Raw genomic sequence first — 15,164 nt, forward strand, 5'->3', positions numbered from 1 at the left:
AATGTTAACAAAAGTAAAATTATTTTATTGCGATACAATGCAAAAATGTTATATGAAAATATTCAAATTATTATTTAAAAATAAGATAAAAGTATACAAGAAAAATAATAAGATCAGATATGAATATGGAAAATCAAAGATAATAATAAAAGGAAAACAATTCAAAAAGAAATAACTTTTACCCTATTGGTAAATGCAAATCTACAAATTTTAATAAAAACGAAAAATCAATAATAATAATAATAATAATAATAATAATAATTAATAAAAAGAAAACAAAAAGATAGAGAGAGAAATCGTAAAAGAACAATTTTTACTTTTGATATCACGCAACCCCATAACTGCACAATCTCGATCATAAACGTAATAAAAATTACGAGCACACAACGAATAAATGAATTTAAAAAAGAAAAAAAAAACCAATAATAAAAAAAAAATGATTAAAAAACGATCAAACGATCAACCATAAAAGAGGAACAATTTCTATTTGTACCATTGCAACCCTTAAATCGAATCATGAAAAAAAAAATAAGAAAGAAATAACAACATGAATAGAAAGAAATAAAAAGAATAAAAAAGAAAAAGAAGAAGAAAAACAAAGAAAAATTTTACGAGGTGCGGTTTTCATTGTCGTTAATTAAAAAAAAAAAGGGGGGAAAAACGTTAATTAGTCAACTGTTTGTTAATTAGTCAAAATTAATCAAACAGACGTTGCTCAAAGATTATAATATAATTACTCGTTTATTTACATTGACAAAAAAAAATATGTATATATATATAATTTATATTTAATTTATTATTTATATTTAAATTTATTTATTTATATTTATTAATATAATAATTAATAATATATATAATTATATATTCGTACCCTCCACCAACCTACCCCTTTCCCTACCCATCAAGAAGTAGAGAAACGAGACAAAAACAAAGTGGAAAAAAGGGGGTGGAGAATATAAAAATGGAGAACGAGGAAGTATATAGAAAAAGTTATTTATTGTTAACGACAAGTGGACAAGAATTAACAATAAGATTGAAACTTCATGCAGGAAAAAACAAAATATAATTTTAAAAAAAGTATCATCATCTCCCTACCACTTCCTCTCTAACGAAAGTAAAATTCTGTGGTTAACTGAGGAAACGATGAAGTGTGAGAAAAAAAAACTATAAAAACACAACTCGACAAATAAAAGAGTTAAAATGAAAGAGGAGGGGAGACAAAAATGAATAAGAAAATAAATATGAAGAAGGGAAAAGAAAAAGAACTGATTGTGAGTGTAGTGTCTTCTTCCTTCTTATATCAAAATCTTAGAGAAAAGTGAAATAATAAATTAAAAAAACTGACAGAAAAACAGAAAGAATTCTCAAAGAGAGAAGAAAAAGTGAGAAAATAAAAATAAAAAGTGAGAAAGTGAGAAAGAGAGAGAGAGAGAGGTATCCTTTTGTTTTGTTTATTTCTTGTTCCTTGTTATGTTTTTTAGGCCACACTTTGAAAGCAACGTCAGATCCAAGTGAAAATAAAGATGAATAAAAAAAGAGAGAGAAAGAGAGAGAGAGAGAGAGAGAGAGAGAGAGAAACAATAAAAGATAAGAAAAGGAAAGGAAGCAAAAAAAAAAAAAGAAATGACAGAAAACATTTTTTCGTATTTTACTTTCTCTCTCTCTCTCTCTCTCTCTCTCTCTCTCTCTCTCTCTCTTCATATACTTTCTCTTTTATTTCTTCTATTTTATACCCTCTTACTAGTCATCTCATCCTCCCTTTTCTACTCTTACACCCCAATCCTTTTCCTTCTTCCTAGTCGTCCCGTCTCGTTTTTTAGGCGACAGTCGACCTAATACATTAATAAAAGCAAATTTTACGAGCGACTGAACTGTAAAAGTGAAATACGAGAGAGAAGAAAAGACTTCTTCTTAAACTACGAGATAGCAGTGTTTCAGTAGTAGTAGTAGTAGTAGTAGTAGTACTAGTAGTAGATGGTTATGTTTTGGTTCGACATTAAAAAAAATTAAAAAAATAAAAAATACTGCAAGATAAACGTTTACTTTTTAATCGCGCCAAATGGATGTTTTAGTTTTTTTTTTCTCAACATTTTATTTAAAAGATGATAACTTCAAATTTGTTTAACGATATTGTATGATGATTAATAATTATATAAACATATATATATTTTTTTTTCAGTTAAAAGATTATCATTTATCTCTGTATAAGGTAAATTTGCATTTTTTAACTTATAATTGTGTCCGCACAATTATGAAAGTGGTCTAATTAACATAAGTCATATATATATTTTTTTAATGACGAGATTTGGTAATTGCTGCAATGAACTTTCGAGTTTCTAACGTCAATAATAATAATAATAATAATAATAATAATAATAATAATAATAATAATAATAATAATATTTTTTGTTTCGAAATATTTAAAGGATTAAATTTAAACAATAAATAAATATAATATTGAAATGACGAACACAATCTAACAATTTATTTTTGACAATATCGTGCAAATTACATTAAATTAATTTAGTTTTAAAATAATGTGGTGTGAAGTAACTAATAAAATAATTTTTTTTTTTTTTTAATTTTAACTTAAAGACCACTTTCATAATTATTAGCACAATTATACTCGAGAATAATGTAAATATAAAATAATGTAATAATTTATTCCAAAGACTTGCAATAAAGAATAACAGATGCCTCAGTAATATTTTGTTTTTGTAAATTTTAACTTAAAGACCACTTTCACAATTATTAGCACAATTATACTCGAGAATAATGTAAATATAAAATAATGTAATATTTTATTCCAAAGACTTAGAATAAAGAATAACAGACGCTAAGGATCTACTACGTGCTGGTGCAACTATTTTCAAGATTTTAAAATCAAAGGAAAAAGAAACGTGTTGAGGATGAGGAGGAGAGAAGGTCGGTTGATCACGTTAAAGCGCACGTTCTTAAACATTAACGTGAACGTGCAACGTAAACAGGACTTAGTTAATCAAATTACGAGCCCTTTTAATATCACCTTTCTTTACTTTTATCTCGTGAATAGGGCAACAAAAAATATTGCATAATATAACCAAATTATTTAACGAGAGGGTAACACCCCCCCTCAGGTACGTATACTTCAGATATTTTTTTAAATATTTTATATAATTTCAAGTATCATTTAGAAACAATACGCTATACTTCAGAAATGAGTGTAAATACTCAAGTGTTTTAAAAAGAAAATTATTGTAGGAAAAAGTTTTATATATATCAACGTCCTTATTATATATGTATATATGTATGTACTCATTTTTTATTTTCATTTAAATTTTATTCCTACATTTCTTATTCTTTTTTTATTTTTAAATAAAACATACACGATATTAATGTTAAAAATATAACAAATGTATTATTTTAGCCAAAAAAACTAAATACAAAAATGTTTAAAAATTAATAATTTATATATATAATATAAAATAATTATAATTATTTTTAATTATAATATTATTTTATTATTATTATATTTATAAATAAAATTTAAATTATAATATTATTATAATATATTAATATTTATATATTAATATACACATATATATAAAATAATTATTATTAAGTAATTTTTAAATAACATTAATAAATAAATAATAATAATAAATTAAACAATATTAAATTATTATTATTATATATATATCAAACGATTTTGATAATTATAAAATAAATTCTACACAAATGAGTTTTTGTTTCAAATTGCAAATAATTTGCTTGGTAGTATAATTTTGTCTGACATTAAACATGATTAGAACTATTACTCATTCGTTGGACAGATAATAATTATGTATCATAGTTGTTAGGTATATCATACATCATAATATTTCTTTCTTTCTTTCTCTCTTTCCCTCTCTCTCTCTCCCTCTCTCTCTCTCCCTCTCTCTCTCCTCTCTCTCTCTCTCTCTCTCTCTCTTTCCCTCTCTCTCTCCCTCTCTCTCTCTCCCTCTCTCTCTCTCCTCTCTCTCTCTCTCTCTCTCTCTCTTTCCCTCTCTCTCTTTCCCTCTCTCTCTCTCTCTCTCTCTCTCTCTCTCTCTCTCTCTCTCTCTCTCTCTCTCTCTCTCTCTCTCCTTTTTATAATCTACCTATCTTCTTTTTTTATTTTTATTTTTATTTTTCTATTAGCTGGTAATTCGAGTAGATTTAGGATTGAACCTATAAGAATGTTTCCACTCTTACGGAATAGGTCATCCAATTTTCCGTTATTATACGTTAATCGTTGAAGATTATTATACTTTACAAAGGATTCGTTTAACTATACATTTACTATACATTACATTTAAATTACATATATATATATATATATAATTTAAAAATTACTAAACCAACTCGAAAACCAATTTATTAAACTCGATCCCAAATCGAATCATAAAATTGACTTAACTTTCTGATTACTTGAACATTCAATATAGTGATTTAATTTAATTTTTATTTTTATTCAAATATATGTTAAAAAGAACAAAATTAATATCATCAACGTGTGTTCAACCAAAGGTCATTATACTATTGTTCGTCGAATCAATTTTTAATGATAAAATTAGATTATTAATCCTTTTATATACACCACTATCTTGATTTTTTTTATAGAGTAATGGTTAATAAATTAAAAAAAAAAAAAATAACAAACATCTTATCAAAAAAGATGAACATTTGTTTGGTTAGTGACTTTTGGTTAAACGTTGAGAAATAATTTAATGTTTTCTTAATTATTATAATAAATATGATGATGATCTAATTTCGTGTAAATATAAATAAAATAAAATGAAAATCTTCTTACAAAAATTTGATTTCAAAATAATTGAACACAAACATTTGTTATGATTAAATTATTAAATTTAATGATTCCATTTCTTTCGATTACCACTTATTACCTTTTCTTGTTTTTTTTTTTTGTAATTTAATTTTCTACAACGAAATTATGATTAGTACAATTTGTTGTACAGATTTCGATTATGCTATATCATTATTATCACGGTCGAATTATTGGAGGAGGATCAAATTTTACGAACGTCTTGTTATGTGTTACACGTCGTTGAACACATTATGTGCTTTCTTATTTTATTTTTTTTTTTGCCTTTTATTTCATAAAATATTGTAATCTCGTATCATTATAACAAATAACAAACTATCGTGAATCATTTCGTTTAAACATTTCAATTAATTTGAAATAAATTCAATTTTATGTAAGATCCAACTACATACAATATAATTAATTCATAATCAAATGAATTAATTCGAAAGAATTTGTCATTTAAAAAAAAAGAAATCATATTAACCTTTTGAGTGCTATGAACGCATATATGCGTTTGGTAAAAATGACTAAACTTGACTTTCGAAGCATATGCGTGTTTTTTTATAATATTAATGTAAAATAATTTAATATTTATATTAATCAATTAAATTATATTCAGAAACAAAAACTTCAATTATTAAATATAATTTATTATTAGAATCTGATTAATAATAAATTATTCTTACAAAACATTTTAGGTAAAAGTATTCACAGCACTCAAACGGTTAAAATAAGAATATTTCCAATGACATTATATATTTCTTTTTTTCTTTTTCATATTTAAAATAATGTGAGACAAAGATTAATTTCGTATTCATGTTTGAAACAATAAAAGAACGTAATAAAATTTATTATTCTTCGTTTTATCAAGAATTTACGAGAATAAAATTACGTCTAGAATATGCTAGAGAGGAAAATACATGTAAAGAAATTTTTCAGATATACATACATATATATATACCAATGTATATAGGTAGAAAGACTTGTATACACAATTTTCTCGGATTTCTCATCGAGTACTCTTCTTGCGTGCGAATGTAAATGTGTGTACAGAAGTAATCGTATATCCAGTAACCAATTTCAAAAAATTTAACACAAGAGAGAGGAAATTGAGAAATACTAGAACTCGATCAAAAAAGGTGTATACACATCTACTTTTAATTCAACAAATAACTTTTAGTTACTACGATGAATCCTTAAGAAATAACTTAACAAACATTAAAATCAAAGTAAGGAATAAAAGTCTTATGCAACCCACACACCTACAAACACACGTATGAAGTAGTATACATTATACAAAGTGGAAAACTAGAAAATTATATTACAGTGCAAACAGATTTATTAAAAATAGAAGAATCGGAGAAAAGGTCACGAATTTTTTTTTCTTAAACTTTTTTTTTTTTTTTTTTTTAATTCTTTTATTTGCCAATTTGCATTAACATTTAGCGTGCTAATACTTGTCAGATGCTAGTAAATTACGTCATTCATGGGATTGGCAAATCGTGACGTAATTTGCCAACGATCTACTACTAATCCTATACATATACAAACATACATAGAAACAAAACAGATATCTTTTTTTTTTTTTTTTAATAGAAATTAATGAATTTTTTGTTGTTATTTAGAGAACGTTAACCGCTAGATAAAAATCGTTCTTTTTTAATTTTTATTTCTTACCTAATCCTATATGATTTATTATACTTTAATTATACGATTAAGTCGAGTTTTTGTGAATGAATGAAAAGAGATTACTTTTTTTTCTTTTTTTTTTTTTTTTTTAATAAGAAAACACGCATTTTTTAAGCTATAGTATATATTTTTAGAATAATATATAGAAACACAAAAATGATTAATGAAAATGTAAAAAAATAAATAAATAAATAAAAATTATTCGTATTATGAAACATCTATGATAAAAATCGTGACAAAAAATTAAATATAATAATTAATTATTTTATTATTAATTAATTAATATATGAATTAATTTTCATATATTAATTAATATTGAATAATATATAATTATAATAGTATATTATTATATATTAATATATAATTAATATTCTATATTAATTTCTTATATAATTAATAAATAAATTAATTAAAATAATTAACGTTACATTTGAATTAAAATCTAATATCTAATCTGATCATTTGATGATTAGAGAATAATCAAAAGATAATATTAAATTTTTTTAGTAATACATTTGAGTTTCATTTATTTCCTAAGTAAATTCAAGATGAAAGAGAAAAATTTATTGAAAATTACGAATAAAATAGAGAAAATAATAAACTATTGTTTAATGTTTGTATAAAAAAAACTTTAGTAACATTTCTATATAATATTTGATATCGATTAAACGATATTTCATTCAAATGAATATCGAAAGATTTACGATAAGAATTGTCAGAAGAAGGTATTTGAGTAAATTCGCAATAAACTATAATACGAATAGGAAATCTAGTCTGATGGTATCATTCGTTACATTAAATCGCATGGTAACGCTATAAAAAAATCCCATCATCTATCTCGATGGATTATTACGTCAGTGCTTGAAATAGGAAAAGGGTCGTACACGGATTTACACGCAATATGTGTGTATGAATTTGTAATATTAGATATTAGTATAGGTGTATAATGCAAATACACATGTCTGTCCTCGGTTAATATACGCGCATGTGTATGTGTGTATGTGTGTGTATTTATGTTTTCTTCATGTCACGCTTCAATTATGATAATTACAATCATAATCAATGGTCTAGTGTGTGTTTGTATGTATGTGTGATATCTTTAAGTGTATCTTAACATACTACCGAAAATATTTCTTTTATAACAAGCTTTTACCTTCTATTTTATTCAGAAAAAGAAAAATTACACGACACTCTTTAACGATATAATAAAAATAATAATAATAATAATGTTAGAAGAAATATATCGAAAAAATGAAAAAAATGAATTTTATAAATGTTTACGACAAAACATATGATAATAAATGTAATTATATAATATAATAATTATTTATAAATGCAATATAGGTATAATTTGTATGTAAATGAAAAAAAAAAGGAAAAATTATATACAATTATGAATATTTATAATTTAAACGACAATTAGGTAATAGATATAAATAATTACAAATCGAAAAATGAACATTAAGATTTATGAAAAATTATTATGATTGTTGTTAGAAAATTCTGAACACGAATAACTAGGTAAGTTTCGTTGTTGAAAAGAATATAAGTTATTTCCATACAAGGAATATAAATAGAAAAGTTCTATCGTGAGAATGTCTCGTAAATACAAAAAATACGTGTTATAAACGAACAAACCTGAATAAGAAGAGACTTTGAAAGATTACCTTCCCAAAATTTCAACAACGTGAAATCGTAGACAATAAATTTACTTATACAATTGCGTGTTTCATTTGTTTTACAATTTGGTAAAAGAAGAAACTAAAATCACCTATTTTTATTTCACAATTTAACGATATTACAATCAAATGAAATCTTTTTCTATTTAATTAAAAGATTAAAGAAAAAATTATAAATGAAAATAAAGATAAAAGTTAAACACGAAATTTTCATTTTTCTTACAATAAAATCAAAAAGCATTACGAATTAATAAAAGAAAAAGAGACAAAAAAAATTATAAACATCTTCCCTTAATAAAATAAAAAAAAAAGAAATGTATTGATTAAATGTACAAAATTTTTCCAGGTCAAAAATACAAAAACAAAAAAAAATAATTCAATTTCATTTAGAACATCATATGTGTGATAATCAATTACCAATTACATTGAAATACACTTAAATACATTTTTACATTAAAAATACATTTCAAAATAAAAAAAAATTAATAATAAATTTTCTTATAAATTTAAAAATTAAAAGAAGAAAAGGAAAACATGTTGAAAATAAATATTAAAATATATTAATACAAAAATGAGAAATATTTTAAATAAATCACCGAATATAAACCTACTACAAACACGCACATTTTGAATGTGTATTCAAAAAAACACGCACACATGCATAGATACGTATACATGCAACATATATAAAATAAAGTCGATGGTTGGTATGATAGGATCGACGTTTCGTTGAACACGCGCAACGTGGAAATGTCAAAGTCGTGTGCTCGTAGTAACCGGTACACGTTTTAGTCGCGAACGCGTCTCGTTGCTTTTTTGACAGACAAAACCTCCTTTCTCCACCTCCTTTCTCCTCCTTCACCACCTCCACCATCTCTTCTCTTCCTCCTCCTCCTCCTCCTCCTCTTTCTCCTCTTCAACCACCCCCTGCCACTGCCAGTGCTTCTCTATCTCTCTTCCTCTCTTTCTCTTTCTCACACTATTCTGGAATCGATTCAAGCGCGCCGATTCTGTTCCAGTGCAAAGAGAAACAGAAAAGAGAGAGAGAGAAAGACAGACAGATAGACAGAAAGAAAGAGAGAGAGAGAAAGAGAAAGATACCACTTACAAAATGTACAAATGAGACAGCAAATTGGGGAAGAAAACTGAAAAGGATCTACTCAACATGACTGACAAGCGTGGCCCTGGGTAAGTAACAAAAAAAAATAAGGAAAATAAAAAGATATATATATATATATATAGAGAGAGAGAGAGAGAGAAAGAAATTGAAAAAAAGAGAGAGAAAGATAAGAACAACGTGGGATATAAGGATGTTGATCTTGTTTAGATTCGTATTGATCGGTTAGAGGAGTCAAAGTCCGAGAGCTTATATGTGAAAAGGATACGAGAAAGAGAGAGAGAGAAAAAATAAAGCTATCCTTAGCTTAAAATATTTTCAAGTGTGAGAGACTTAGAGAGAGAGAGAGAGAGAGGAAAAAAGTTGAAGGGGGATTAAAACGATCGATTATTTCGGATAACCACCCTCGAGATGGACACTTATATATGTATGTATGTGGGTCAGAAATGTCATCATTGCTTTTTCATATCCTTATTTGTGCTTACATGTCCTTTTTAACGAGTGAAGAAATAATATTTCCTAAATTGGGATTCCAACATTAAGATACGATAAGATTGTATAAAACGTATCTACTATTTTATTCTACGTTAATTAGAATAAATAAATAAATAAATAAATAAAAATATAGAGGAGAGAATGTTATGTGGTATTAACCACCATACACATGGACACACGGTATACTTACATACAAAAATTATTGCATACTTATGAAGATAAAAATGATATAATAAAAAAAGAACTAAATAAATACATATATATGTAATAAAAAAAAAGGAATAAAATTTGATGGTATTTTGGCATGACAGTAAGAGAAAATCAGAAGGGGTAAAAACAATTAAAAAATAAGAAAATTAATAAATAAACTCACCTCAAAGTCGCAATGGATAATCTCGGAATCGTCCAAAAGTCGAATAGTGGCGCGGTGCACCACGGTAACGTCGCTCTTGCTACCGAACTTCAACATTTCTGTCCTCAAGTCGGCACCCCTATTATCATCCCCCCGGCCGTCGTCATCCCTTACCCCACAGCACCACACACTGCCCCGTTTGATTAGGCACGTACCGCCTTAGCGGTTTTGGCGCAGACGGTGACGTTTACGGTCACCGGCGTGCTTGGCTTCTACTACTATACTACTCTTCTTATTCCGTGACCCTCGTTCAGAGCTGACACGGCGCACGACGGCGAACAACGACGACGACGACGCATCACCACCGTCGCGGCGGAACATACAAAGACTTCCCCGATGTCGGTTCGTTCTACTACCGTTTCTCCTTCTGTACTTCAGCCACTACCACCACCACCACCATCATCATCACCACCACCACTTTATACACTCTGGACTGTGTATTTCTCTCTCTCTCTCTTTCTCTCTCTTACTTTTGCACTTGCACTTGGTTCGAACAACCACACCAACGTTGCCACATTCGTAGTCTCGAGTACCTACAACGTTGTCGTGTCTCTATTCCCTGGAGCATGCGCTGATGCAACTTCATTTTTAATGAATTTGTTACTAACTTCTGATTACTTACAGTAGATAAATCCAGTTATTTCTTTTTTTTTAATAATCATCACTTTTATTACACCAATTGATTACGTAAAATGAATACTCACACTATTTTTTTATTAAATATAATGATCAGATTTTATTTATCGACCGAACGGGTTATTTTGTGAAACAACACGAATTGATCGTTCGTAAATGAATTTTCTACCTTACCGATATACGCTATATAAGGCTGTCGATAAAAAAGTATTCTACGAAATAATGACATATTTTAAGTAACCAATCCGTCCGCGACGAGGTGTTGCCGTAAACTGCGGTGGCGCCAGCGTCGATCGTAGAGAAAGGCTACCGGGACGGGAATTGACTGGGAGTGGTGGGGGTAAAAAAGTAAATCGCGGTGGTGGGAGAATTCAGCCCGGGGGACATCGAACAAAGGTTGGTCGTGTCGAGAGGCGCATTCACGATTCAAACATGGCAGCGGCTACCAGCGTTGTCGTCCTGGACAGGGGCAACAATACCACCTGCACTATCAATTTACACGGTGCGTTTTATTCGCGAGTACATACGTAAAAAAAGAAAGAGATAGAGAAAGAGAGATAGAAAAGATAGAAAGAGAGAAAGATAAAGGAAGAGAGAAATATAATAAATAATCGGTGATAATAAAAAAGTCATTGAAACAGGAAGAAAACGATCGTAAAAAGGACGATTATTATACGATTTCAACGACTAACGTGCAAAACGGTTCGGTGAATCGAAACGAGAGAGGAAATTTTTCTCTCTCCTTCTCGTGCAATAAACGAATATTACGAAAATAGTGCGATAAATACGAAAAATAAATTGTTAATTAATTCCTCTTCGGTAAAACTCGTATGTAATAAAATAATATATGTAAAATTTGAATATACGCCGATTATACGTGACGTGAAAGATTATCGTTTCTTTTTTTTTTGGTTGATTATGATCGCACATTAATATTTATATATTTTCTTTGTTTTTTTATCGTGTAACTAATGACATGAAGTTTAAAACGTTAATACCTATATATTACATATTGACGATTATGTGATCGTATAATCGATAAAAATCTATCGATTCACTGTAATATTCATTAACTTAAGAAAAACAAGATTTAACTATATTCTTGTTTTAATAGATACAACAATTAGGATAGACCGATATGATTTTTAATTCGAGAAGATTAAAAATTGAATTGAGTGTTTTTCGTGCTTTCAAAAAGTGGCGCGCCTATGTTAACGTTGAATTTGAAAAATGGCGGGTACTCGTTCGCGCGAATTTCAAATTAAACGATTAAATACGTAAGATTATTACTTATCGTATATTTTTTTCTATTTTTCACAGGTGCGACCGTAGTTTCTTGGCGAGTTAACAATCAGGAGCAACTCTTCGTAAGGTGAGTTATAAAAATGTTTATCAATAGATTTACACCATTTATAAAACGCGATAATAATTTACAATTAAACATTGAATTCTCTATATTTGTATTAACAAAATCATTCATCGATATTTGCTCAATTTGTTTCTTTGTTGAAATAACTAAAATAGATATTAGAACAATAAATCGTTCATATTAAAACAATTTTTCAATACATTATATAATATTTTATTATAAATTTACAAAATACATCTATATATATAAATATACTATAATACAAAATAATTATATTAATAATAATAATAATAATAATAATAATAATAATAATAATAATAATAATAATATATAAATATTATATAGTATATATTATATTTATAATATTATATTATATTATAATTAAAAATATTTTATACTACCCGTAATTAAATATTATATATTCAATACATATATGTACATATATGTATGTAATTCCTACACATACGTGCACATAATATGAGTTAACGAAAAAAAAAATGAAAAATCACCAAAGATAAATAATTCTATAGCTAAGAAATTTGCTGGTCAATGGAATAGGAAAATAGGTATTTGACGAATGATCGGTCCACATAGAAGGACACACATAATCTCGCACCTTTTTATCCCCTGCCTCGGATATTACGTGAGATTCTCCATAACAATAATATCACGGTCGAGAAGACGCGGACACTCGCTGAGGGGAAAAGAACAGGCGTATGAGCGTGATATCCGTGACGGCCGTTTTGTAGACGGCAGACGTTGAAAAAACGGCGAATAAATTGGCGAGGGCAATGATACTCCCTTCTCTCTCTTTTCCTCTCTTTCTCACACACACACACACACACACACACATATATATATATATATATATAATATAATATAATATAATATATATGCGTATACATAATATGTACATACATACATACATATATACGCACGTGTGACATCAGCCATCGTGCAAGTAACGATCCTTAAAAAAGAAAAAGAAAATGACAAAAAATATGAAAAAATTTTTACGTTCGAGGACATTCATCAAAAAAAAGAAAAGAAAAAAAGAGCAAAATCCTTACATATCTCCTTTAGCAATTTATTTTAGTCTTTTTTTTTCCTTTTGATCGTTTTTGTTGTTATAATTAACCCTTTTGTAATGTAGACTAATTTAAATTTGTAAGTACTTACTTATGTAGTAGTTAGTTGTATTTTGTATGTCTTTGATTTTATTTTAATGTGATAATATTTTTTGATATATAATATAATTAAAAGAATATTATGTAAGTATAGTATATATTATGCTATATAGTATTATATGGGTATATTATATATTACACTAATATAATGTCTATATATAGCATAATAGAATCTACTATTAACATAATATAGCAAGACAAAAATATATTACTATATATCATATCGAGGCTCCCCATATACACATAACTGTATAAAAATTAATTTGGATTCCTACAAGGAATTAACATAATACAATAAAAACGCCATATGAATGTTTCATTATTTCAAGTTAATGTAAAAAGTAAAAGAATGATAAAAATAAAGTACTCTCTCTCTCTCTCTCTCTCTCTCTGTTTCTCTCTTGGAGAAATAAATGATCAAGTTGCAATTAGGAAAACGTACGCGTTCGTTAAAGAAGATCGAAATCATTTGCAGAAAGAAAACACAGGGAAGAATGCGAATTACTCGTTTGAAAGAAATATATATCCTCGGTTTCTTATCGAATGGAATGTACAATGTTATTCTCTCGATTTGCATTGATATAATCAAAGTCGATATAAAACGATCTTATTGCCATTCTATCTCACAATCGAGGGGGAAAAAAAAGTAGATAGATGATCAAAGTTAAAGATAGAAATTGATAATGACTAATAATAACGTGTTACTCAAGCTAGTTTTATTTATTGTAAAAATATTAGATTTATTAGGAAAGTTTTGTTTCCGTTTTATTATATTTTTAAACATACGTACGATTTAAAATAAATACGCGTTACTTATCATCAGATTTTTTAATCATTTTAACGATTTTTCCTTATAGTTGAGTGAATATTTTTTATTATTTTCTTTTTGTTTCAATTTTTGTATTCATTTCGTATCAAAATAATTATCTAAAGTTTCTTTTAATATATTATATTTTGAATTTACGCAATACGGTGTTTTAAATGTTTTTTAAGTCTTTTAATTTTGTTTTGTTTTGTTTTCTTTTTTTTTTTTTTAATAATAATTTAATTTAACAACTGAATTATTCGAAAATTGAATTAAAAATTACTTTTTATGTTTATTAAAAGAACATTGTCATAGTAAAATAAAATGAGGAGGAGGTAAGGAGAATGGATGACGAAGTCATGCATATTCATCGTGAGTTACACACAAAAAGTATGATTAATAAAAAACTAATAAACGTAACTAATAAACAAACAAACTTGTGTATAATTAAGAAAAAAGAAAAGTAATTATATTTTTAAAACATGATCTCTTTTCTTATTATTTATTCATACGAGAAACTTAATTATTAATTAATCCAGTTGTTTGACGTGATATTATAGAAAAAGATAATTAAACATTTGAAAAAAAAACAAATAAATAAATAAAAAAAGAAACTTATGTTAGTTTCTATGTAAAACGATGATGACGAATAATAAATCGAATGTATGCAGGCACACCTGCAAAGATTAAAAAGAGAGAAAGAGATAGATAGAGAAAAATATCTATTGATGAGACCACGTTTATGTGTTATTAAATTTTGTGAATTTTTTTAAATATTTATTTCGAGTAATTAATTTATCTAAAATTTTCGTAAATATACTTTGGATTTTTCTCTCCTCTTTATAAATATTTATTTCATTATTAAATATTTATAATATAATTTAAATATAATATAAATATAAATATAATAAATATATTAAAATTATAATATAATATTAAATTAAAATAAA

General features: G+C 26.7%; 2 protein-coding genes across 4 annotated transcripts in view; one reads left to right on the forward strand and one right to left on the reverse strand.

Annotated features, from left to right (window-relative positions):
* Frmd5 (FERM domain containing) overlaps positions 1-10,733 on the reverse strand; it is an 83,882-nt gene extending 73,149 nt beyond the window's left edge. Inside the window, exon 1 of one of the 3 annotated variants that reach the window (XM_015326907.2) lies at positions 10,179-10,733. In XM_015326907.2, the coding sequence (XP_015182393.1) occupies positions 10,179-10,274 (96 nt within the window). In that variant the 5' untranslated portion in view covers positions 10,275-10,733. The remainder of the gene's footprint in view (positions 1-10,178) is intronic. The other 2 variants (XM_015326908.2, XM_015326909.2) reach the window with 2 other exon arrangements.
* A 470-nt stretch (positions 10,734-11,203) lies between these two features.
* LOC107069518 (uncharacterized) overlaps positions 11,204-15,164 on the forward strand; it is a 37,090-nt gene continuing 33,129 nt past the window's right edge. Inside the window, exons 1-2 of the mRNA XM_015326911.2 lie at positions 11,204-11,355; positions 12,174-12,225. Of these exons, the coding sequence (XP_015182397.1) occupies positions 11,286-11,355; positions 12,174-12,225 (122 nt within the window). The 5' untranslated portion in view covers positions 11,204-11,285. The remainder of the gene's footprint in view (positions 11,356-12,173; positions 12,226-15,164) is intronic.

This window comes from Polistes dominula, unplaced genomic scaffold (genome assembly GCF_049000335.1).
Source record: "Polistes dominula isolate Pdom_NZ unplaced genomic scaffold, Pdom_raw_medaka contig_73, whole genome shotgun sequence".
In the NCBI taxonomy this organism is placed as follows: Eukaryota; Metazoa; Arthropoda; class Insecta; order Hymenoptera; family Vespidae; genus Polistes; species Polistes dominula.